Source organism: Halichoeres trimaculatus, unplaced genomic scaffold (assembly GCF_033239565.1).
Source record: "Halichoeres trimaculatus isolate MK-OKI-2021-1 unplaced genomic scaffold, fHalTri1.1 fHalTri1_scaffold_19, whole genome shotgun sequence".
Taxonomy (NCBI): Eukaryota; Metazoa; Chordata; class Actinopteri; order Labriformes; family Labridae; genus Halichoeres; species Halichoeres trimaculatus.
In genome coordinates this window covers 23,702,159-23,728,416 of record NW_027437197.1, presented here as the reverse complement: position 1 = coordinate 23,728,416, position 26,258 = coordinate 23,702,159, and the positions used below count along the sequence as shown (strand labels likewise).

Here is a 26,258-nt window from a genome sequence, read left to right as displayed (position 1 = left end):
TCAGTGTGTGAATGTAACTTCCAGTGTGAAGCACTAAAGACTGAACACAGTCCTCTTATCAAAAACAAAGCATCTGCTAGTTTTAGCTAAGACACTCCACATGAATGAATGAACAAAGCCAAAACTAAATCTGTGCAGAGTTTTATCAAAAGTCTGTTCAGACCTTGCATCCATTTCTCCTAAACATGTGAAATGTGCTGAATACCTGTCAGATAAAGAAAAAGCACTATTAGAAACAGAGAGCGGCAGAGACACACACAGAAAGAATGCCTGCTACCTCCGCAGATGAAATGGCTGTGTGGGTGGATGTACATGTGAGTGCAGGCTGCTAGAAGCTGTGAGTGGGAAGTGGGTACTGAGTGGGAGGAGAAGAGCTGCTTTAGTGAGATGATCAGCAGCACCAAGGCCTGCTGAAAGGCAGTCACGCTTTCATGGCTTCTCTTTGTTTCTGCTCTCGCACAAAGACCGACTTTCATGAAGTGAGGTCTGTGGTGGATGGTGGAAAGGATTTTATCAAATTAGCCTTCAGTTTTCTGGGTGCTGTGTGCTCGAATGTGTCGTGGTTGGTAGGGCTGCACAATCTGTCCATTCAGTAATATCATCACTATATGTACATGCACCATATTCATATCCCAAGGTTGTGTGATATGAAGAGAAAAGAGAAAGATCTGTCTGGAGCCTAAAAAAATATTTGGTTTCATGAGTTTTATTAAGTTTATGTAGTTTAATACCACACAAGGTGCTTTGTTTAACACTATAAGGGTTAAAGGCAGCGGCTTCCAGATCTGTGCGTTTGACTTGATCTTTAGTCTGAACTCTTTCTCAGTTTGTTTTTACGCCTCATGATTTCATGAGCTGCCTTAAAACCTGAAACAGTCATAGTTTAATCTAATAATCCGTTTCTTGAAGTTTTCTTTGCTTCCTGCAGAAATCACTCTCATTCTCATCAAGTATTTTTGTCCTTTTTTTAGTAGAAAATGTTTTTTTTAGACTTAATATGAGACACATTCACCTGACCAGTCCAGAAAAATGTCTTGTTCCAAGTTATTTTAGGACAGAAATGAGCTTTGAATTGTTAGTGAGTTTTAGTTACTATAGGAAATCTTTCTTGTCCCATTGGCAGATTATTTTTTTTGCTTGTTTCATTCAATTAAGACCTAATTTTTGTCTTAAAAAACTTGAAACAAGACATTTTTATGGACTGATCAGTTGAATGTAGCTCATATTGAGTATTAGACAATTATTTCTAAAAATAAATCAAACACTTGAAAATATATCAGTTTTTTGCAGTGCTCTTTTTTTTTTTCTCGGTCCATGCCAAACCATCTTCAACAACTGCATTGGGCTTGTTCTAGAAAAGTCACTAAACATAGCTTTTTATTGATTCACATCTCTGGGCAAAGATTATTTTAACCTTCAAAACATGAAAAAAAGCAGGAGGACAAACTCTTGCTTCCTCTCTGGCTCTCATGCATAGGCTGGAGTGGCGTTTACATATTCCATTAATATCACTGTTATATTATTGGGTCATAGAGGGAAACTGAAATGATGAGCAAGTTCTTTAACAGTCTGACCTGATGTGAGAAGAATCACTTAAGGAAATGTCACAGATCAATATCAATAATTAACAGATAATAATATGATTAAGACTCTTTACTGATGTAAACAACATTCAGGAGGCAGAGAGAGACGAGAGAGAGAACTCAGCTGAACAGAGTGAAGCAGTAATCTTTAGAAAATATCACAGGAAGCAAAAATATTGCAACATATTTTCTCAAAATTGTGCAGCCCTAGTGGTGTTACTACTGTATGTATGCATTTACGAGACTAAACTGAAAAGCAGATTTTTTATTTTTATTTATTTATTTTTTTTAGCTCTTATGCAACTTTTGTACTTTTATCTTATAAATGTAGTTTCCTGACTTTTTTTTAATAACAGGAAAGATAATTAGTTAGATACAAGTTTTTCAGTAGAAACCCAGATGCCAGTTTTCAATTAACACAGCTGCAGTGATGTTGTAGCCATGGCTATCAGGATAACAGTGTCAACAAATCTGACCATTTCTGACTTCCTCTTCACTTTCTTTTATTTACCGATTGTTAGCATTTTTCAATCCATTGTATGTTTTAAAAACATGAGAAATCTTAGCTGTACTTGATTTGGATATTGTTGGAACTTGGTATCTTAACAATCAATCAAGTATAAGGTAACAGATTGTTGAGAACGTGTTTAGACACACATTTTTTCCCCATCAGGTAAAGTTAAATAGCATGTGGTCTCATATTACTAACAGCTTTCTGAGTGGTGTTGAGGTTTGTTTGATGTGTGCCCAGCAGTGGCTCTCCAACAGTGGCGTTGTCATGAGACAGAAATGTGCGTCTACTGTGTGTTTTCTACTGCAGCATGTATTGTGACACTCAAGACTGATACTCAACCTTGTGAATGTTTTGTTTTTCTCAATGAAAACAAATGTGCAGTTAATAGAACACCGTGAATAACAAATATGATTTTGATAAGCTCAAAATATTTGTTTTCGCTTTGTGTTCTTTTTCCTCTTTTTGCAGCAAATCCTTATGTAGTCTCTAAGTTCCACAGCTATGCAGCACACCTCCTGAAAACATCAAGGTGTGAAAACGCCATAAGGTATACATTGAGTTTTGTTAACTGATTACTTTTATCCAGCCTCATTGAAAAGAAATAAAGCTACAAAAAGTGTTTTAGAAGCGGAGGATCCACCTTTACCAGCTCCCCAGTTTCACAGAGAGGAATACGAGATCTAAAAAAAATCAAAACTAAAAAACGATGTTGGAAAGAGAGTAACTTTATTTTAGAACAACATGTTTCACACTGTACCCCCTACAGGAGTTTAGCCTCTAATGAAACAGAGCGCTGGCAGACCAGACAGCTCTCCCGCTCCTGTCCTCCCCCTGTTATATGTCACTGTCCTTTTCATGTTTCTGGAAGGGATGAAACTGAAATGTTATTTCCCCTCTGGGTTTCTAAACAAGCTTGTGGTCTTCATCAGGGTCATATTAAAGCATCCTCCAGACAACATTTAAGTAGGATAAGTACCAGACCCTGGGTCTGTAACCTTTACTTTCACAGGAGCCATTTGCCTCAGCTCACCTGGATTGAAGTCATTCCAGAGACACAAAAATGGCTTTGTCTTGAAGTGTATAAATTCTAAATATACTCAAAATCTATTGAGCAATTATTGGAAAAAAAAAACTTTTTTTAGATTTCATAAAATTGTACGTCTGATGTCTTATTTTTAATTTTATTAGATTTGCAGAATATTTTTTTAATGACATTTTGAAAATTGTTAAAATTTCAAACAGTTTATGCATTAATAAAAATGAAGTGTTACAAAAGCAAAATTTAAAGTAACAAATTTGAAGTTTCAAAAATTTGCACAAATTTAAAAAAATTTAAAATTTAAATTAAAAAAAAGAAATTTTTAATTTTTCTTTAAAATAAAAAAACTGCAAAAAAATAGTAATTTCAAAACATTGCAAAAGTAAAAAAAAATATTTTTTAAAAATTATGAAAATAATTTGTAGAGTATTTCAAGAGAGCGGGAGCGGGAGAGTATTTCAGTTCAGGCTTCATTTCCAGATGTGATGCATAGCTAGTTAACAAAATGTTAATGCAAGATTTTAATTTCAATGTCTTTAATTATCCATACTCTCTGTAAGTAACCCTAACCCTAGAAAAACCCTTAAATTTCCTAACCCTAGAAATTTAAATTTTCCTTTTAAAATTGTAAAAATCTGCAAAAATAGAAAAAGTAATTGAAAAATGTGAAATTTAAAAACACTGCAAAAGTGTTTTTTTTTTTTTTTTTTTAAAAGCAGAATGGTGAGAAAGAGCAGTGGCAGACTTAATTGCCAGATGTGATGCATAAGTAGTTCATTAAAATCTTAAAGCAAGATTTAAATGTCAATGTCTGTAATCATCAATACCCTCAGTGAAAAAAAAAAGAGAAATGAATCCTTGTTTCATTTATTTTTCAAAAGCTAAAAGAAGCTACTGTAAATGAGTCAAAGAGCCACATAAAGCTCCAGACCCATGTTGTAGACAGAAAAGAAGTTAAGAAGTCAGACACCCAATGACATGGATCAACATTCATGTTAGTCAATAAAAGCTCTGCACAGGTGGGTTGGGCATATGGATATGTGGCTTCAGGCCATTTGTTGTCCCCTGTTAAGTGTCTAATGTAGGGCCTTTGGCGCTGTGACATCTATAAACATCACTTCATGTAAGCAGAAGAAGGGTTCAGAAACCTTGAACTGTGTATCACACCATCTAGATGTTCAACTCTGACCCACAAGGCAAATTCAGCCTTCTTTGGTGAAGAGCAATCACAGTCATTCACCTCAAAGCTGACCAATTTTTCCCAGCTCTATTATGGAAACTACAGCTGGCTAGATCATAGAGTTTTGGGTATTTACTGCAATTGTAGTGTTTGACATCAGAACCATGGGAGGCTGCAGTTTTTCTGTTCAGGCTCCGAGGGAACTCAACCTTTTTGAATATATATTGCTTTTTTTGCTGGGAGTTAGATAAAGCTTAGTAAATTTGAGCTGGAGTCAGCAGCTTATGGTAGCAAAGCATAAACACGGAAATTGGAAAAGAGTGTGCCTGAGTGTGGATGCATAAGTTTCAACCTAGTGTTAATACATGCAAAGATGTTGAAGTGTTGGTAACAGTTTTCTGTTTTTGCACAGAGATGTAGTGATTACAACTGCTGCTTTGGAGGGTTGCTAGTTCAAATCTTTGCATGTTCTCTCCCTGCATGCATGGGCTATCTGTTAGTTTTCCAGAAGTCCAAAGACATGCAAGTAAGTGTGAAATGATTTGAATACAGGAAGAAAGTCAAACCATGCAATTTATGCAATTTAATGTATATAGAAGTCATTAGTAATCAAATATTCATGTTTTTTCTCATGTATACACGAACATGAAACCCGGCACATATGCGAGCCACATCCTCACATATGTAAGGCGTACATGCACACCCTGTACAGACACTCAGGCTAATTATATGCTATTATATAGAATTATTCCTTGTATTCCAGAGCTCCTACTCTCTGCCTCCTGCAGTGAGACGGCCCTGAGAGGAGAGCCCTGCAATGCAGCATCTGTGTGACTCACACGTGCACACGCGCACACACACACACAGTGAGACAGTGGCGTGTGAAAGTGCCCAGATCGTAGGAGGGAGAGAGCAAGAATGGAGTGAAGGGAAAAAAATGAAGCCTGATGAGAGGAGGAGGAGGAAGAGGAGGAAGGGTGAGTAGGAGGAGGAACAGGGACGAGAGGAGGGGGAGTGAGTAGGAGGAGAATTGGAGGAGGTGGAGGAAGGTAGAGAGGTGGGAGGAAATAATGTGTGGGAGTAAGATTTATAGGTAAAAGGATGTGAAGAAGTCAGACAAAAGATGAGAAGCAGCAGATAAGAGCGGGGGACTTAAGAACTACTTAATTAGCTCTGTGATTACCTTGTCTTGGCAGAATTTTCACGAGATGTGTTCAGAGATGATTTATCTGTCCTGTTTCATCTCCCTAAGCTGGACACACATTGTGAGAGCAGCCTGACTTGACAGGGGGAAAAATTATTAGAGAGGAACCAGAAAATTCCGACTCCATCTGCAGCTGATGACTGATTGCTGCATGGTGTCACATAAGATTTTGCATACTAATTACAGTTTGTGTTGTGAGGGGATATGCTGAGGGAGCAGCCTGTAATTAGCCCTCAATTTGCTGATATATGCAAGCTCTTACTTGATGATTTGTTGAGCTTAGATAATTTATATTTGCTCGTAAACCCCCCGAACAATGCGAAGCAGGACTCAGAGAAAGTCTACAGCACAATAAACAGCAAACATTGTGTTTATCTGGTTGGCTGTAACTACAGCATCAGCTAACCAAACACATTTGCAAGCTTCAGTCAGGATCCTTTGTTCACTCTTGAAGTCACTTTCAATGCAACTTTGGCATCAAACTTTTTGGGCTGTTCTAACTTTCTTCAACTCACCTTAAACTCACCTTTTAGTACAGGCCATGTGGTCAGGAATAGAAACTCTTAGCCTCAGAATAAACATGCATTTCTACTTAAGGCTCCTCTTGCTATGTGACAGGTGGTGAATGCATTAAAGCACCAAATCAAAATTTAAATTTTTCCTCCCCTAATGGACTGTGTTTTTGTTTCAGCCAGACAGAACCACCTACTATTTTGAGGCCATATGAAGGCCAATGTGATGCAAGTCCTTGCGTGCGTGTTTTGTTTTGGCTGTTCATCACCCCAGCAGATCCAGGCGGGCAGGGGCAGAGAAAGGATAAAAAGTTGAGAGCGAATGGTCATAATGTCATAATGCATAAAAGAAACTTCAGAATATGCAGACTGATTCTTGCAGTTCCACATAACTTTTTCACACTTGTTCCCATAAAGGAAGTTTTATAAGACTGGCATAAAAACGCAAGATGTGAATACAGAAGTCAATCACCTTAAAAGAAGGGTAAACTTTTACAGGATTCCTGCTCAATTGTCTCCTCTGGGACTCTATACATGTGTGTCAGTGTCTGTGTCTGTCTCAACCCCTTCCTCTGCCTGCATGTTGATTTTTTAGTTGTTTTAGACGCATCTGAGTGGAAAGTAGATGTGGTTACACAAAGTCAATCACGGCGTGCGCAGTGTGCAAGTGACTGTGCATGTTGATGGTTGTGAGTGGAAAAAGCTCTTCAGAGCAGCTACTGTAGTTGACGTAGCACGGAGGAAGAAAAACACAACCAAAGTGAAACAAAATGCCAAAATGCTTTTTCCTAAATGAGGGTGAAGCTCATAATAGAATGGAATAGAATAGAATAGAATAGAATAGAATAGAATAGAATAGAATAGAATAGAATAGATAATACTTTATTTATCCCCAAGGGGAAATTTGGGAGAAGTTACAGCAGCAATGAAGAAAACAAAAGTAAGAAAGTGTATAGAAAGTTCAAAAAGGTCCATGAGAAAATAGATGCTGACAGCTTGTTCGTCATTCTCCAGTTCAGCCAGTCTCCACCTCCACAGGGTCCAGGACTGAGCTTCTTCAGTCATGCTCCATCTCTGTCTCCTAGATCCTGTCTGCTCACAGCAGGTGAAATTCTTCCAATGTGGTGTTGGTGTCTGGTGTTAGCTCTGTTAGCCATGTCTGTGAATAGCATGATGCTACTCTGCCCTCTGGTATTCCCTCTGTTGCTGGGTTAGCATGGCCAGCTCATCCATTGTATTGAAGATAGATCTTGTGTTCCCAATAACAATGGATGGAAGGACAGGTCATTGTCGTCACCTCTTAGCTCACACCTGAGAACCAGCACGTCGTCCTCACCTCCTCCTCCTGGGGAAACATCTGGCCTTGCACCAGTTAGCATTGACATGCTGCTAACAGCTGATTTCACATGTAAAAAATGCAGCCATTGTTACATGTAGGATCTCCAGACAAACACAGGAGCAAAAATGGTAAAAAATATCAATGATGACATAACCAGCTTGGTTCCATGCCTAGCAACAATGCTATAAACACAAAGAACATGCTACAAGCACAAAGCCTGTTACAAATGACACTTTTTGTAAGTCATTAATGACATACAAAGGTCATTTTGGCTGCATCAAGACCTGGCTGGGTATGTTGCAAAGTTGCGACAACAGGCATCAAGGGGTTAATATTGATAAAGTAAAGTAAAAAGACTTAATGTTCTATTAAATGCGTGCAGATTCTTAAACCGTTACATATTTGTATGTCGTAGAACTCCCTAAATCCATCTTCAAACTGCTCAAAATGTTGTTTTCTAAAATCAGCAGGAGATCTTTAGGAGATATCTTCAAGACTTGCTAAAATATTGAGGTCATGACATATGGATCCGTTGTTAATTACACATTGGCACATCAGAGGGGAGGGCTTCAGACACCAAGGTCTGCCCCTGACATACCTCAACTCAAGAAGGCTGGCCAATCAGAGAGAAGGGGGCTTGTTCAGTGGGGAGCCTCAAAGAGACAGAAGCTAGAATGAAGTGTTACAGATGGGGGCTGAAATAAAGACTTTCTAAACCACTAGTGTCAGAAAATAGTTTCCTTTTTCTTCAAGGTTTAAGTCTTTAAAGCTGTTACAGGTCAACAGAAGTCATTTGTAAATGCAGTAAGATAAATGTAAAACAAAGTGCAGTAACTCACTTCTAACTTGTGATGAAATAGGTTATTTCAGAGAGAAGAAATGCCCCAGGTTATTAAAAACACCCACAGTAGTATGAGAACACAGTGTGATTCAACTATGAAATAGTGACAATTAGGTTGTGGGTGTGAATCATACATAAGGGCCAGAGAAGAGCGAGGCACCGTGCAATAAAAACGTGAGAATAAGTGTGAAATAGTTTGTCTCGAGGGTACTCTCACGCTAACTGAGCTCTCCTCCATCAGCAGTGTCCGGCTCATCTGCTCACTATTCAGCTCCATCCTTCTCTGGCACAGAGCAAAAAACTTAGAGCATTAACTGTCCTCCTGGCTAAGGGCCACAGGCTTTTTGCCAAATGCAACAGACCTGCAGTCCACTGAGACGTCTGACGTCGAACTCTATCGTATCACCATGTAATACAGTCTCAGTTCTATAGGGATACAAAGATATGAGGGCATTATTATATTTGGATGGTGTAGATTGTCCAATTTCCTTTAAGCTGAAATTATTAGCCTTTGACATCCTCCATCAAACCAAACTTAACAGGACTTTTAAAGATCTCTGCATTATCATCCATCTGCACTCATCCCATAAAGTTTGTCCTCTTGTTACTTTTATTTTACATTCAATTAGTACAGTTTTACAGATACATACCATGTGGCATGTTTATAAGCATGGATGAGACATCGAATTGGAACACAGCCCTAGTTTCACTTTACGCTGAGGAAACTTTCTAATCATCAAATGGAGCATGCTAAGTTTTCCTAATTTGATAAATCAGAGCAACTTCATTTTCAGGCTTTAACTCAGCAGGTGGCGCTGTTTAATCCACACATGCAGCATCCTTTTTCCCTAGAATACAGATCCCCTGCATTTAAACAGGCTTCTCAGGAAGCCTGGCCACACTTCCTTCTCCCTCCATGAGTTATCACCGACACCCTGATTCAGTCTGGAAATCAGCCACGGAGCTCAATGTGACCTTCACTCTCACACTGAGACAGGCAGCATCAGGACAGTCTCATCTCTGTGTTTTATGATTTTTAATACTGAGAGTGCTCTTCGGCGGGGGCTACGGCAGGGACACAGTGGTTGAACAAGCTCCGGGTGATGCTAAATATTCTGCTCTGTCTCTTGGACAGAAACAGGGGGGAAGTGTTTTGTAAGGAGGCTGCTCTGTTTGTTTGGAGTCTCTGTAGAGGCTTCATTCACACTGATGTTCCCCTCAGAGATGAGTCATGCTAAGCTCCATTGACTCCTGACTCTGATCCCTTTAGGCTTCAAGGGCTAACGGACGCCATATTATATTCAGTTCTGTGCTGCACTTTAAGACTGTTTAACGCTTTTTTGAGCTGTTGCAAGCTGCAGTGGTGCCCAACGTTTTCTTTCTTTCCTTGTTAGATTTACAACAATCAATCCAACATGATGAAGAAGGTCTTAAAATACTGTTCTTAACCATGATATTTCACCTTGTCTCAGTCTATTCTCAGGTTCTTTAGCTAAATAATGGCTGATGAGATGTAAAAATATTGTCTTCCTGATACTTGCCAATATACAGCCCTGACCCTACACTGCAGTGGCTGATAGAGACATGCCCTACATACTTCTGCATTGATGTGTCTACTTCTTTCTGCAATACTCCTCCAAAAAGCGCAAGGGCAGTGTGGTCTGTATGATTTAATCTGAGGGCCCGTTTTACGTCCCACTTGTTTTTTTTTCAGGGTTGGTTGGTTTTGAACATATCAGGTTATATTAAAGCTGTTATATGTTGTCATGTGTCGCACAGCAGCTTAAACAAGGAAGAATGGAGATGAGACACTGGAAAAATAAATATTGTAGTGAATCCCAGAAGCACCATCACATTCAGCGAACCAATCACAGGGCATGTGGTCTGTGTCGTTTCAAAGCGTATACCGGGCTACGTTTGGAGGCTTCTGTGTTGACAAAGGGCTATTCTGTCGATTCAATGTGGATGAGTAGATGCTGATATTATTGTCATTTTGCATGTCTATGTCTTCTTCTTCTTTCTACACCTGAAGTGACACCAGGAAGCTTTTTTCATAACTTTCAAGTTCAAGTTCTAGTTTCTCTGATCATTTGCTGAATGAAACTTCATCACAGCAAAGTATTAAGGAAAAAAAAAAACGTAGGATCAGGGGGGGCTTGATGTTTGCTCATATATTATATCTGTCCTCAAAGGTGTGCCACAGGGCTGTGTATTGGGTCCACTTTTATTTACCATTTATGTAAATAATCTTGGTTAAAATGTGTCAAATGTTACATGACACTCTTATGCTGATGACACCTTTGTGTACTGCTGCACTGCATCTATTGTACAAGAAGTTTAACATTTGCAAAGTGCCTTTGTGGTCCTTTAAAATACACAGCAGGGAGTGAAACTTGTCTGGGATGCAGATAAGACCAAGCTTGTGTTTTTAACCAGATCAAAGACCAGGTTACAAATTGTTCCTGTGCTGATGATTGAAAGGAAGTTGAGGTTGTACACTGTTACAAATAACAGGGTATATTGGTTGACAACTCTTTAAATCTTAAGTCCTGTGTGCTGAGGCTAAAACTTTTTATTTTAGAAACCAGTTGTGTTTTCTTTTTTAATGTAAATAAGCTTGTTGCTGCAACTTTATATCCTGTTTTAGATTATGGTGATCTTTTGAACATGCACGCTTCCTGCATTATGTCTACATATGGTTAATACTGCCTGCTTGAGGTTCATAACAGATGGTAAACTTCTGACTCACCATTGTAAGTTGTACTCTGGGGTTGGACGGCCTGTTCAGGCAATCCAGAGGCTTACATGCAGGCACACCTTCATCCATTAGGTCATTTTTTAAACTGCTCCACTACTATTTATTTGACATTACTTTTTCGTGTCCTCAGGACCTTTTCATGCTTCTGTTACAAATGCTTGGACAGAAATTGGGGACTTGGGGTGCTCTGCATCCTCAGCTTGGAATCTGTTGCAGGATGACTTAAAGCTTAAGGAGCTGGTGTCCTCTAATGTTTTTAAATCTAAAATGAAAGAAATGGATGGAGCAGATGCTGTCAGATGTCGATGTTTGGGCTTGGCTGTTTGAATGACTCATAGATTTTAATCCACAATCTTGAGTTTTGTTGTCTGTGCTTTGTCTCTTATGTGTTCCCTGCCTGTAACTTTGTGGCTTTGGTGCTGCCTGTCTTGGCCAGGTCTTATTTGTATGTTTTTTTTATTTTATTTATGTTATCTTATAGGATAGGGCCAATATTTTTTATTATTATTATTATTTTTTTCAATGTTTTATTTAACTTAATAAAACAGGTGCCGCGCCTGGGAGCCGGAATTAAAGGAATTTAAACAATGTTAAGTGTTGAAGTTTGTATTATCCCAAATTTTGATGCCAGTATTTTCACCGTTACTGCAAATGAACATCAGCCCCAAATATTGGTTGTCAGCTCCCTTTACTACTGATAATAAGATTCGGCCATAAAAAAACCCAATACCAGTCTATCTTTGTAGTCTTATGCTTGCAGAGAGGCAGGACAGTTGATAGTGCATGAATCTGGGGAGAGAGGATGGGGAGGGACAAAGAGCCACAAATCAGACTTGAACCCGGGCTGCCCACCCCAAGGACATAGGGGGTATGACATAACCATTGGTCGAACAGAAGTGATTCACCTCCTGTTTGGAAACACTATTCTTCATTATTTCCTTCATTGTACTCTTTTTCAGCCTGCTGCGTCGCCAGCTGTGCAGTGACAGTGAGTAGTTGGTTTAATGTAGTGAATGCAGTGACTAGTGCTCACTGTAGCGGTATGGTGGTTCCAGGCTGCAGTTATTGACTCCTGTTTTCTCCAGCACTCTTTCTCTGTGTCTCTGGGTCCCTGTGGACTGCAGGGCTAAATGACAAATTGCTTCTTCACACATCCCGCTATGCACAACTACACAGGCTGCTCAGCAAACGCTTGAAGTACAGTACAGCCGGCCTCAGCCTCCCTGATAAAAAACAAAACCATGAAATCCTTTAGAAAGAGGTTTGTCATTGTGTTTGCTCGGGGGCTCACAATAGTTTTCCTTTCTAACAAAAGCAGAGTGAGTGAGAAGGTTACTGTTATTGTGGGACTTAAACGGCCTTAAATAAGAGCTATGTACAAATGTCTGTGTCATTAGCAAGAAAAAACAGCAGAACAGGTCACTATTAAAAATGTGCTCATTTCTATTTATTTCTATATCTATTAAGTGTATTAAGCTAAAACCAAGTTACCTAAGAAAGTGGAAAAAACCTGAGTTAAAGAGGGGGTACATTGCATTCAATTATGATAAATAATAATAATAACAATAATAATAATAAAGATAATAATAATAAATGTTATTTTTAAAGCACTTTTCATCACAAGATCTCAAAGTGATATGGAGTAAAAAAAAAAAGATGAAAAATAAATTAAAAGCTTTCAAGGACTCAAAGGAGTCAGCTGTTTGTAGAGCCCTCAGGTGGTCAGGGAGGGTATTCGAGGGGCGGCTGAGCCAAAGGCTGATATCCCATGGTACAGAGCTTAATCCTGGGAGGCTGAAGGGGGTAGTTCTTCCAAGAGCTGAGGCGTGACAAGGTTTGTGGTGTGGGCTTTTCCCGTGGATGCAGTGATGTATTAGACATGGGATTTTGGCTGTTTTCCAAACCGCCTACCACACTAGCGGTGCCGACTATTTTGGCCGAAATTTAGTACATTGTAGTCAGTATGCGAAAACTTGCAAAATCTGCAGTATGCCAAAAAATCCCGGATATTATTCTGATCCAGGAAAAATCCTCAGTATGCAACGGACCAGTCTACCTTGCATACTGTTTCCCATAAAGCACAGAGCTAACACTGTTTGTCTATGAGGGTGGCAGGTTTTGGTGAATTACTGCCATCTAGTGGAATGTGTCAGCACTACAACTACAACACAACATCACTAACGTTCTATGGTCTGTGAAATAGAAGTAAAATGATGAGAAAGAAACACCAGTAAATCTGGTCACTTCTGGTTGAAAAAAAAAAAACGTTTACTTCTACAAATCCATTAAAGCCCATATAAAAGACTAATTACACCCTTTCAACCATATGTTGACTATGTGGAAGTGTTTTTTTCATCAGCTTTAAAAATAAAGATAGAGATTTATTTCAGTCAATAGTATAACTTTTGGTGTAAGATTAGAAATCAAGAATGATGATTCTGGTATGATATGATCAACAAAATAACAAAATGCCGAGATGTACCCATAGATTGTTTTCTATATTTATATTAAAGGCAAAAAAAAACAAAAACATCATCTGTGACTCTGCCTTCCGAGACTGGAAACCAGAGTAGCTTACTACAAAGCAGACCCAACAGAACAGTCATTCTACTTACTACATGCAAAAGCAGTAGGTAGGTACTACATACTGCATTCACATGTATAATGTAGTTGGCGGTTTGGAAAACAGCCTTTGTATTGAATCCTGAATGAGACAGGAAGCCAGGATTGTCAGTCAGGAGTGAAGGGTGGGTGTGATAAGGTCATACTTCTGCACCCAAACCAGGATCCTAGCAGCGCTGTTTTGGATGCATTGAAGCTTTTGAAGGATCTTCCTAGGAGTCTTGATGAGGAGTGTGTTGCAGTAGTTCTGCCTTGAGGAGAAAGAGGCGTGGAAGAGTTTTTTTTTGGCATCTGACATACTGAGCATGGGATGAAGTTTTACAATGTTCCTTAGGTGGTAAAAAGAGTTCTTGTAGATATATTTAATGTGGGCGTCAAGGTGAGGTGACCGTCAAACCTTACACCCAGGCTGGTGTCTGCGCTTGGTGTCTTTAATAAATGGGTGCAGATTTTCTAACCCCTACATATTCATATGGGGTAGAAATCCTTGAATCTGTCTGTAAACTGATGAAAACAGTCCTAAATGAAAAATCTGAAATTAGCTCAAGAATGTCATGAGACTTCCTGAAATGATAAGGTCAGTCAGTAAGCGTTACTAGTTCATGACACTTTAGAATGGCAGACTCCAAACATCAAGGTCTGCCCATGGCTCTGTCCCCACATGCTTCCTGAGGGCTGGCCAATCAGAGGCAAGGGGGTCTGGAGCAGGTAGCCTTAAAGAGACAGAAGCTTAAATGAAACATTTAAGACAGATGTTTAAATTAGGACTTTCCAAAGCATCAGTGTGAGAAAAACAGGGATTGTTTTTAAGCTGTGAATCATGTAAAGCTATGGCGGTACCAGGGTGCACTATAGAGACACAATTAAAAGAAAACACTTACCAATTCTCACCAATACTGTGTAACAGATTATGACAGTTTACTGCTTCGCTGATCAGTATTACTTTCTTGTTGCTTCTGCCTGATCTCCTCTTGTTGATGTTCTGATCAATTTTTCACACTCAGCATGAGATTTGATTTACAGGTTATGTAAACCCTATAGCAGGCATATGCTGATGGTCGAAAAAGAGAAAGCAGCTTTTTGACCAATACAACTCCCTCCTCTCCACTGGGGTTTGAGAATACTCACATAGATTTCATCAGATAGGAAATAGAACAACGCTGTTGAAACAAATGTCAAATCTGTTTAATGTTGCATTGGTCAAATTGATCAGAGCCCACCTGACATCACACACCCCAGTATGAGACACACAAGACTAAGACCTGCTGAGTCCATCTTCAGCTGTTTGTGATTTATATGACTCCACACACACAAAATCAAAATCAATAGGGTTTAATCCAGTGGCTGTCACCTGCCCTGTAACATCCAAGGACAGAATTTCACCCTTCCACACACTGACTCACGCAAGCACAGATGCACTTTCAGGATTGTTGACAGTGAAGCTCAGCAAAGCCGCAGGGATTACTACCAACAGAAACCGATTTGTGGATGTGACTGATACAGCGTGTCCCACAGCCTCTGGTTCTTTCCTCTCTATGAAACATTGCTGCCAGTGCACTTAATAACACTGACCTGCTAAGTTTTGACCATCCCTGCTTCTTCTCCTCCTTTCAGATAGACAGAGAGATCCCACCCCTTGCCCACCCTCCCCCCTGCTGCTTGCAAGCACCAGCATGGCAGACAGCCGGCAGCAAGAAGATAGTGCCCCCCAGTGGGACCCATCGGGTGGACAGGAGCCTACCGGAGCCAACGGCTTCTCCTCCTCCAACTTTAGGACCTGTCAGCAGCCTGGAGCGACCCACACACCTTACCCCACCAGGGAGAACGGCTTCAACGGTGAGCTAACTGGAGCTCATGCTGTAACTGCAGGTAAGATGTTTTTTTTTTTTTTTTTTCTAACTCAATCTGTGTCTTATTTTACATTCTTATTATACTGATGTACTTTCAGTTCTGGGGGAAGCTAGTTCTCAAGGAAGTTGTCTAGAATTTTTTTTAATTAAATCTTATGCAGGAAGAAATGTTGAACTAAAAGGGCTGCTTTTTGATAATAATAATTTTAAGAATAAAAAATTATCAGAGCGTCTCAAACATTTTACTTTGATGGCATTCAGCAGAATAAGGCTAGTAGTGTTGGGTTTCAAGGTTGTAGCTGAGGCACCTGTAGAAATAGTCTGACCTCTACGATGAGAAAAAAAAATCTTAGCAGGTGTTCATACTTATTTTTAGTAGAAAATTCTAATCTGACTCAATATGAGGCAGTATAACATGAAAATCATTGAAAATCTTAACTGAAAGACAAAAATGTCTGAAAGTCACTGAAAGTGATTAAAAAAATATGCTCAAGAAATAAGAGTGAGAGAAAAAAAATCAAAGTACCTAAATTTGTGGTTAAACAATTTTAAATCTTAATTTTTTTTATTCCTTCTTTTTTTTAAATTGGAATCCTTCATTTCAGTCTTTGTTTGTAAGCTGGGTTGGAAAAAAATCCCCAAAACTGACCCACATTTGATTATCTTTGGGGAAAATATGGCTCCTAATATAGTCTGTAGATATCATCATCATCATCCAACTCTTTCACTTGGTTTGGTGTTTAAAAAAAGCAAACTAAAAATCGCAAATATAGAAGATTCTCAATTTAAATCAAATCCGCACTCCAGAAATTGTTAAAAATATTGAATTGAGAGAAAAGCATACCACTCCAGCCCTACCAAAAAAAGAAGTATTAACTTAATGTCTCAGTACAAGAAAGTAAACAAGTAGATTTTTTCTAACCCCTTACTCTCTCAAAGAAAATTCAGGCCTCATTTTCGACTTTTGATATCAGGATTAAGACATTTTCCTTGACTTTTCAGGTGAATGTTGCTCAAAAAGTGAGAAGTGGGTTTACATTAGTTCATAGCTAATTCCTTACTTGTTTAGATTTCAAATTAACCTTGGAAAAATGCAGAAGAAGTGAATGTGTTTGTGAAATGATCAGATCTTCTTTCCACTGCCATAAATACTAGTGCAAATGTGGCTCATTTGATGTCTTTAGAGCAGTTTAACCATTTAGAATCCTCATGGGAGCCAGGGCATAACTTCAATTATGGTAAATGGTGGTTTAACATTGGGTGAGATAGATGCAAATCTATGTTTGCAAATTTTTTTTTCCCAAATGTGTCTTTGCGTCTGTGCATCTGTGACTCTAAGTGCTCGTCTCAGCTGTGTCTTTGTCTTTTTACATCATTTGTGTGTTGGTGTGTGGTTCTGGGGGCCTTGTCTGTTATCTGTGTGGGTTTGCAGCACTCTGAGTGATCACAAAAACTGCATACTGTTATTAACCAGGCTATAATTACCACCTTAAAATCTGTCTCTGAAGGCCCCCTGGAGACGAGAGCAAAAATGTAGCACTGCTACCAAAATGGCTCCTCCACAGTCGACTCTACCGGGGTTTTTGTTCTTTTCTTCTCTAGCTTGCCACAGACGAGACCATTCAGCGTGTGTTGATAGAAATGATTGAACCTATCATCTTCCTATTGTGATGCCTTCACTGACACCGATAGTAGGAGAGTGAAATTGTGCGTTTCAGAGTTGCTTCTTGTTGCCGATGTTTTGTTGGAGATGTTGGAGAAAAGAACCCGAGCCTGTATTCATGAAGCACCCTGAGGCTAAAAGTAGCTCTCAGTGATTTTATTCTTCAAAAATATTGTTGAATTTGAGGTACTGTACAACTTTTTTTTGGAATTTTCCCTTAGTAAGATGAAAGTTATTCACAAAGTGTCTCAGGCCTCAAGAGAGCTCCCAAGGTGAAAAACTGTTGGGAGGAGGGAGGAGGACTTTAAGAAGCCTCAGAGTGGCGATAATGGTATTGAACTTTCACAACACGTAAAGTGTCAGCTACCTGTGACTAGGGATGGGTACCTTTCACATTTGTAACAATACGGTACCGATTGCCGGTACCTGGCACCGGTACTGGTATTGGTATTCGCCAGTACCAATTTTCTGTACTTTTTTGTGTTGATGTGGTAAAAAATATCAATATGTTTAATAATGAAATGATAAAAAAGAACATTTTCCATTTAATACTAATATTCATTCTTCACGAAAAATCACCTGCTCTTCCACCTTCTCATAGTCACAAGGATGCATTTAGGTACCTAAACATGGTACCTTTTGATTTTATGTGAATCAGTACCTGGTACTTTTAACAGAATTCTGTCGGTGCCTATAAAAGTACCTAATTCGGTACCCATCCCTACCTGTGACAGCTTTTAGCTGCTGATCCACCCTCTGAACAGTCCAGTATAGGAGCATATGACATTCTACAACATTCTTAGGAATACAAAAATGAAAGAAAGCAATGTCATCAGCTTTAGCCTTAGTGTTAGCCTACAACAACTGCTCTGTGCTGCAATCTCTGACGGAAAGGGAATGACACATTGATTTGTTGGGCTACAAGCTGCCCCTTCCCTTGTGATGTAATCCCAATTTCCCTCCTAATACTCTTTGATTCTTCTCCACGAGCAGGCTCTGCTCTGTGTCCAGTTGGGCTTTCTAAGGTTTTTTTTTTTTTTTAACAGTTGTTCTACCAAAATAAAGCACTTTTTCTAAAGAGGACGCCAGGCATCACAGGAAGTGCTGACAGCTGAGTCTTCATCCACCATTAGTATCAGGCGCATTAAGTGGTAAAATTACCAGCATGTACATAACAATAAGCAAATCAATGTAATTGGTGTGTGAATGAGGAGGTTGAAACATTTTGAAGCTGAGTCACAATTAATCTAATTCTGCTGAGTTCCATCATCATGATATAAAATTGATATCACCATGACACGTTTTTTAGTACAATCCAATTTATACGATCTTTTGATTTTATTGTCCATTCATCCGAGGGAAAGCAGAGCGCATTTCCTTTTTCCATCATCTTTTTCCCTTTTTGTACCAACCAATCACAGCTTTTAGGAGACTGTGTCATACCTATCAATACGGTCAACCACACCTCCTCACTAAGATAGTTAAGTTAAGGAAGTTTCTGTCTCCTCCTCACTCAGAGCTGCTCTCAGAAACTTCTTGAATTACTCTCAAGCTAAGACTTCTTGCTAGGAGTTTTTAACCTGAGTTAGAAGCTCTCTGAGAGGACTCTTAAACCCCAGTTTCCACCAAGCGGTTCAGTTTGGTTTGTCTCAATACGGCATGCATTATTTGGCATTCCCATTCATCTGGGAACAGATTCCCAAATAACAGAGACAAACCGTCCCACTTTTTGGGACCCTTCTGTTAAGGTGGAGGTTAAGGATGGGCACCAAGTTAGGTACTTTAGGACCAAATTCAGTCAAAAGTACCAGGTACAGATTCATGTAAAATTAAAAAGTTCCATGAGTAGGTACCTAAATGCATCCTTGTGACTGTGAGGGAGTAGAAGAGTAGGCGAATTTCCATGCTGGACATAGACACAGCATTGAAAGTAAGTATTGAAGAATAAATATGTTGAAATGGAAAAAATTGAGATATCATTATGAAACAAATTTATATTTGTTTCGGTATCGAGTAACGATACCGATTGCCAGGTACCAAGCATGTGCACCGTATCATTTCAAATGTAAAAGATACCCATCTCTAGTGGAGGTACAGCTACAACACTGCAAACTGTTGATTGCTTGAAAGAATCGTCACTTATCATGCTACAGCTGCAGCAACAAAGCTTGTTTATTCTTTGTAACAAAGAGCCACATGGAAACCACAAAGAAGATTAATTGCTGTATGTCTCTATCGTTGCTCTTAGGTTACTATGTTGCATTTTTCTTCTTTGTTGGATTTATTGGCGAGGTACACTGTGTCGTGCTGTGTCATGGTTTTGTGTAGCTGACACGGCTATTAGCATCCAGCTTACACACCCTCCACCCATAGACTGTATTAAACTTGGACGTAGTCTCGCCGACGTCACCCATCTGTTTCTGAAACGGAAAAATGAAGCACATCAGCTATAGCGGCCATATTGGTAGTGGCAAGGTCTTCGCCTACAGCCATAGGGTGCTGGCCTTCACGTGATCCTCAGCTGCGCCTCTTATTGGGGGAGCTCGCGATCTTAATATCATCTGAATGAATTGAAAAAAAACTCACCCCCCGTACAGTGGGAGCCGGTAGTAAAATTAGTGACTCAAACAGGAGACGTTTTTTGAGGGGGGTTGGTTGTGGAAGGACCAGGCTTCCCAAGCCAACCTGTACCAAACCAGACTGCTTGTTGATAACAGGGCTTTATGAATATGGGCCCAGCTCTACATTTAAACCCCCCTTTCATTGAGATGTCCTATTGTCAGTCCGGCAGTTTGTCATATTTCTTCCTTAAATTTCTTCCTTTTACTCAGTGGGCTAACATAATCAGCTACAGTCAAGTCGTAATCTGTTCCTCTGGGTCTTTGTTAGCCCGTATCAAAGACATAAAAGCTGTATATAGCCTCCTTTCAACTTCAAAGTAAAGGCTTCAGACTGACATCATCAAGAAAACAGAAGGTAAAGTCAGGGGTTTTAGCTCTATCTCAGCATTTAAATATAAAAGGGACTGACTCATATGTGGTGTAAATTCTCTTAATGCATCATTCCTCACGAGGGGGTTGAGCTGAGAGGCTCTGAAGAAGATTACCGGTCAGCATCAAATGTGTCATCCTCAGGAGATCTTGAGTTTAACAGACAGTGTGTCTTTCAACCAAGATGCCATGACGTCACCGTCATAAAAGAATGTTCTAATAGAAAATTGTCTTAAATCTTTTACAGACCCTGATAGGGTCAAATTTGGCCAGACTAGACAATTTTTCTAATCATGTGCATTGAAATGACATCCTGTGTAACAAGCCGTGTTTTGTTGTCTGCAGAGCATCTTGTCAGCGTACATTAGCTTTACTCCACAGCAGGGCAGGGTGGGGGGTGGGGGTGGGTGAGTGGGGCGGGATGGGTGACAGAAGGGCTGATGCTGGCACTCGGTGAGCTCTTGCTCCCTGTGAAAAGCTCTTCAGACACAACGAGAACTATCCAAGCACGAAATTGCCCTCTTGACTTTCCTTTGAGACGAAGTTGAAAAAGCCAGTCAGCCATGCTGGAAGTGGTCAAGTTTAGAGATGGAGAGAGTGGAAGAAACAGAGGGAGTTAATAGAAAAAGAGAGGGTCTCTGAGCTTATTTTGGCATTAGTTAAGGACGTCCTTGTGTTGTATAAATGATTTTGCATCAGCTTGAGTCTGTGTCAGTGACTGGGTAAGTTTTCATGTTGTTTGAATCGCTCTTTTTTTGCCTCCAAAGCAGAATTTTGCAAAAGAATGACCACACAAGGCAAGAATCCCAAGATTTTTTGCTCAAACAATTATTTTAATGCAAAATCTTATTTTTTCTTTTTACACATAAAGTAGAAGTCTTTTTCTTTGTACCATCACTTTTCCTGTAGTATGAAAAAGTATTTGAGTAACTTGATGCTTAACCTTGTTATCATATAGCCACGTTCTCTTTCTTTCTTTTTTTTTTTTCCTTTTTACACATGGCAAATTCTTCCTTTACTATCTGCCGTTGATAGAGTGACTGCTGGATACTAACCTGAAGATTGCACAAAATTGTTTGACACCAATCGCAGTTTAAAGAGGGAGTATGCTGAAACTCTTTTTTTAGCTGCTGTCTCTTTAAGGCTCCCCTCCCCACAAACCTCCCTCTCTCTGATTGGCTAGCCCCGTAAATGTAGTCACTGTGACGTCACTCGTCTGTTTCTGTACCAGTTTTGAAGCAAACATCTGACGTGGTCAGTCTCCACACTAACAGCTAAAGGACACCTCTTAGTCACATGAGCTGAGCTGTGCCTCTGATAGGGTGGACTTGAAATCTTTGCATGTTTTAAAATACCAAGTTGGAGAAAAATATCCCCGCTTGTACAGTGCCTGCAGTTAGAGAAATTAGGGATTCAGATGGGAAACATTTTTTGTACAAGGCTGTAAACCTGTTTATTTCTGCTTTTGGCTTGATTTTAGGCCTGGGCAATAAATCCATTTTATCAATTCATTCAAGATTTTTCAGGGGGACAATTGAAAATCGAAGAAAAAAAACCCACATTTTTCCCCCGCTATTGCTATTTACCACACTTTTTGTGCCATAGCAAGCTTTCATAACTAGGGATGGGTACCTTTCACATCTGAAACAATACAGTACTGAAACCTGGTACCTGGCAATTAATACTGGTACTCAACGGTAACAATTTTCACTACTTTTCTGTGTTTATGGGGTAAAAAATACTAATTTGTTTAATAATAATGTATATATATTTATTTAAATTTAACATATCTATTCTTCATTAAATAATCTCACAATGCTGTGTTCATGTCCGTTACGGAAAATGGCCTACTCTTCCACTCCCTCACAATCACAAGGATGGGTTTAGGTACCTAAACATGGTACCTTTTGGTTTTACATAAATCGGTGCTCCGTACTTCTGACAGAATTCGGTCGGTACCTATAATATTACCTAATTCAGTACCTATCCCTATCCATAACCACCCATTTCCTTCACGGAGATGCACACACAGCAACAACATGGCTACCGTTAACAAGACTGAGAAGTTTGGTTGTTTGCACATGGCTTAAGATATGGCTCCCATATATACAGTGAAAAAACTGGGTTTATTCACTTCCTGAAAACTAAAGATCATTTTATTTTGCAACAGCAGACGTGATCCCACTAAACCATGAAGCTAGAGATAATGAAAATGTCATTTTTGTGTGCGTTTCTTCAGATTCAGCCATTAGAGAATTCCTACTTAGTGTTTTTGGAAGTGATGCAGATTTCAATGTGAATGTAAGTTTGTTCCTTTAAAACAACAAAGTTGCTGAAACTTCCACTCCAGCAGTAAAATAGGAAGTACTTTTATTAAGTTTTTGATAAAATTAAGATAAAAGTAATTTTGAGTTGTATCTGTCATTTGTACTGTTAATTAAAAGTTGGAAAAACAATTTTAAGAATTGAGATATTTTATTTTTAGGTCATATCGCTCAGCCCTGCTTGGTGTTTCTAGTCTTCAGCGGACACTTGACAAACTACAGATTGTAGCTCTACTTCATTGACTCATATTTCCAGAGCAGAGGTTGATGCTTGGGGCAGAGCTAAGGGCAGATCTTAATATTTGAGGTCTTCCCCTCCAATATATTATGAACTAGAGATCCCTGTGTGATAACATCTGAATTTCAGCAAGTCTCATTTAGGCCCCTGCTAATCCAAGAAAAACCCTTTTTCAGATTCAGGGATTACTACAACATCTGAATATGAAGCAATTTAAAAATCTGCTAAATAGAAATATGGGGAAGCATTAATACATCCTCTTTAGTGATATTGATTCAGTAAAAATAAAATGATTTAGTGAGTGATGTGTTTTAGATGGGGCTTTTTAAGACTCATTATGATTTGTGCAAACATGTTCAGGTCAGCTTTGACATGACCATCATTTCAGAAAAATCGAAGGCTGAAAGCAGAGCAGCTCAGACAGCTACAGCATGGTGCCGGCTTCTGAATTTCATTGGGACAAAATTAATGGTTCACCAGTCTGTTGCTATGGCAACCCCTTGCTTTACACTTTTTCGGCGCTGGTTGGTGGCGTTCCAAGCAGCACTCCTGCTCGCTCTGTGCCCTCTCAGTCTTGCTGTAGTTGCACCCGTGTGTGTGTGTTTGTGTGTGTGTGTGTGTGTCTAGCTGTATATTGCGATGACTCGGGGTTTCCAGTCATAGTCTCTGCTCAGAGAAGGAGCATTCTCAGCTTCAGTCTGCCTGTCGCACAGGTAATGAATGCTTTTACTACATAGGGAGTGTGAGTTGGTGTGTGTAGCATGAATGTTTGACGTTGTTGTTAATGTGCAGACAGGAATCTAAATAGCTATCAGAGCCAATACTTGTGCATGTGATTTATTCTCCTGTCACAGTCAATAAAAGGCAGACTGCTGTGTCATTTGACATCGGTCTCTCAGACGCTGAGGCAACCAGACTGGTCTAGTTGTCATCACCACTGCTGGAAAAGCTTTGTGGGTGTGACAAGGTCACTTTTTTTTTTCTTTACAATGCTTTCACTTGATGAATGTGTATTTCTGAGGATTCAGATTGGAGTTTATTTTGTTTTCATAAATGAAAAAACAAAAATGACGCCTGATTTGCTGCAGATGAAGTAAGAAAAATTTGATGTCAAGTTTCTTGAAGTAAGAATTATTTATTGATTGAAGAAAGTATACAATGACATTTTCTTTGTCCAGTGTTAAATTTCTTATTATTTTGTTGTTGTTGTTTTCAGTTTTTTTTGTACTTTTTAAAAAAACAGTCCCAGCATAATTTTTTGTCTTTTAACATATAGAAATAAAACATTTTTCTGGTGAATGTGGCTCATATTTGGTCTAAGACAATTTTACTCAATAAAAGACATAAACACTTGCTTCGAGTTAGGGATGGGTTTTGAGAACAGGTTCCTGTTGGGAGATGATAAGAAATGGTTCATTCCATCAACGTCACTTGCCTTTATGATTCCCTCATTGGTACTTGACAAGATCTGGAGCAGCCAGACCTTTTCTTCTTCTTAGCTTAGCAGATTGAGAACAGTTTCCCAGAAAAACTCTAATTCAGGAACTTTAAGAAACTTTAAGTTTTAGTTAATGAGCACTGAAGAAAAAGAAATGTACATCACTTTCTCATGCGAGATTCCTATTCACTCATTCAAGAGGTTATTCATCTCCTAAAACAATATCAAAAAACGATATGGAAAAAAAAAAATAGAGCTAGCCTGATGCTAACATTAATGGGAAATTGCTTTGATGTGATAGCGGTTAGCATACAAATAACTTGATATAACTACAGTTGTACAACAGAATTTGAACTTTTCATTACAGAACAACATATCACAGTTGTTTTTTGTAAACCATACGGAAAATTCTAAATGTCAAAATACTGACAGGAAGAGAGAAGAAAAGTTATGACAGGCTCAAGGCTGACTTCAGCATAAAGTTCCAAACTTCTCATTGCTATAACCACTTTGAGACAGTAGACAGCCTATTTCAGTCAATAACTTTTCAGAAAGCAGTACATCAACATCACATGACATGCAATTTTTACTTATTTTTATATGTTAATATCCAGAGATATCAAGATGCAGTGACTTATTACATGTTTATTTACTTATTAGCTTAATGAAATGTTTTGGGCACAGAATAGAGTAGAAAATACTTAATTATCCCCAAGGGCAAATTCAGGAGGCGTCACAGCAATAATCAAGAAAACAAAAGTAAGAAAGCGTATAGAAAGTGCAAAAAGGTCCATAAGAGGCTAGGCGCTGCCCAAGTAGCTGCCTGTTGCAGCAGCTCTCTCGTCTTTGTCCATTTCTTGTAATTTTTTCGTCTCTTTTTCGTCATCTTTGTATTTGGAGTGGATCATCATTTTGTATGGTTCATTGCTGGTCACAGACACCAAACTTTTTGTGTCTTCAGTGATATTATTTACTACTTTTCTCCTGTGTTTGTCTGGAGATCCTACATGTAACCATGGCTGCATTGTTTACATGTGAACTCAGCTGTAAGCAGCCTGTAGCATGTCAATGCTAACTAGTGTAGGGCTTGATGATTTCCCTCGAGCTGATGAGAAGGAGGTGAGGACGACGTGCTGGTTCTCAGGTGTGAGCTGGGAGGTTACGACGTGGACCTGTCCTTCCATCCATCGTTGTTGGGAACGTGGGATCTATCTCCGGTGGGATGGACGAGCTAGCTGTGCTAACCCAGTGGCATCGTGCTGTTCGGGGACGTGGCTGACAGAGCAGACATCGGACGCCAGCGCCACATTGGAAGAGCTTCACCTGCTGTGAGCAGACAGGATCCAGGAGACAGAGACTGAACAGACTGCTGGAGAGGCTCAGTCCTGGACCCTGTGGAGGTGGAGGCTGGCTGGGCTGGAGGGTGGTGAACGAGTGGTGGACGGGATGTCGTCATCTAATTTCTTATGGACCTTTTTGCACTTTCTATATTCTTTCTTACTTTTGTTTTCTTAAATGCTGCAGTGACTCCTGAATTTCCCCTCGGGGATAAATAAAGTATTTTCTATTCTATTCTATTCTATTCTATTCTATTCTATTCTATAAGAAAATAGTTAATGACAGCTTGTCCAACATTCTCCAGTTCAGCCAGCCTCCACCTCCACAGGGTCCAGGACTGAGCTTCTTCAGCAGTCTGTTCAGTCTCTGTCTCCTGGATCCTGTCTGCTCACAGCAGGTGAAGCTCTTCCAATGCGGTGTTGGTGTCTGGTGTTGGGTCCATTAGCCATGTCTGTAAATACTACTGCTACTCTGCCCTCTGGTATTCCCTCTGTTGCTGGGTTAGCACAGCTAACTCGTTCATCTTATTGGAGATAGATCTTACGTTCCCAATAAGAATGGATGAATGAAGGACAGGTTGATGTTGTCACTTCTTAGCTCACACCTGAGAACCAGCACATCGTCCTCATCTCATTCTTCTCACCTTGTGGAGAAACATCAGGCCTTGCACCTGTTAGCATTGTCATGCTACAGGCTGCTAACAGCTGAGTTCACATGTAAACAATGCTACATGTTTGTTTGTTACATGTATGATCTCCAGACAAACACAGGAGAAAAAGTAGTAAAAATATCACTGAAGCCACAAAAAGTTTGGTGTCCATGACC

General features: G+C 39.5%; 1 protein-coding gene across 9 annotated transcripts in view; it reads left to right on the top strand.

The window, feature by feature from the left end:
- The window catches only part of map2 (microtubule-associated protein 2), a 150,740-nt gene that overhangs the window by 70,345 nt on the left and 54,137 nt on the right, over positions 1–26,258 (top strand). For all 9 annotated transcript variants that reach the window (XM_074694331.1, XM_074694330.1, XM_074694328.1 and 6 more), the window contains exon 4: positions 15,207–15,461. In XM_074694331.1, coding sequence (XP_074550432.1) covers positions 15,266–15,461 — 196 coding nt within the window. In that variant the 5' untranslated portion in view covers positions 15,207–15,265. The remainder of the gene's footprint in view (positions 1–15,206; positions 15,462–26,258) is intronic.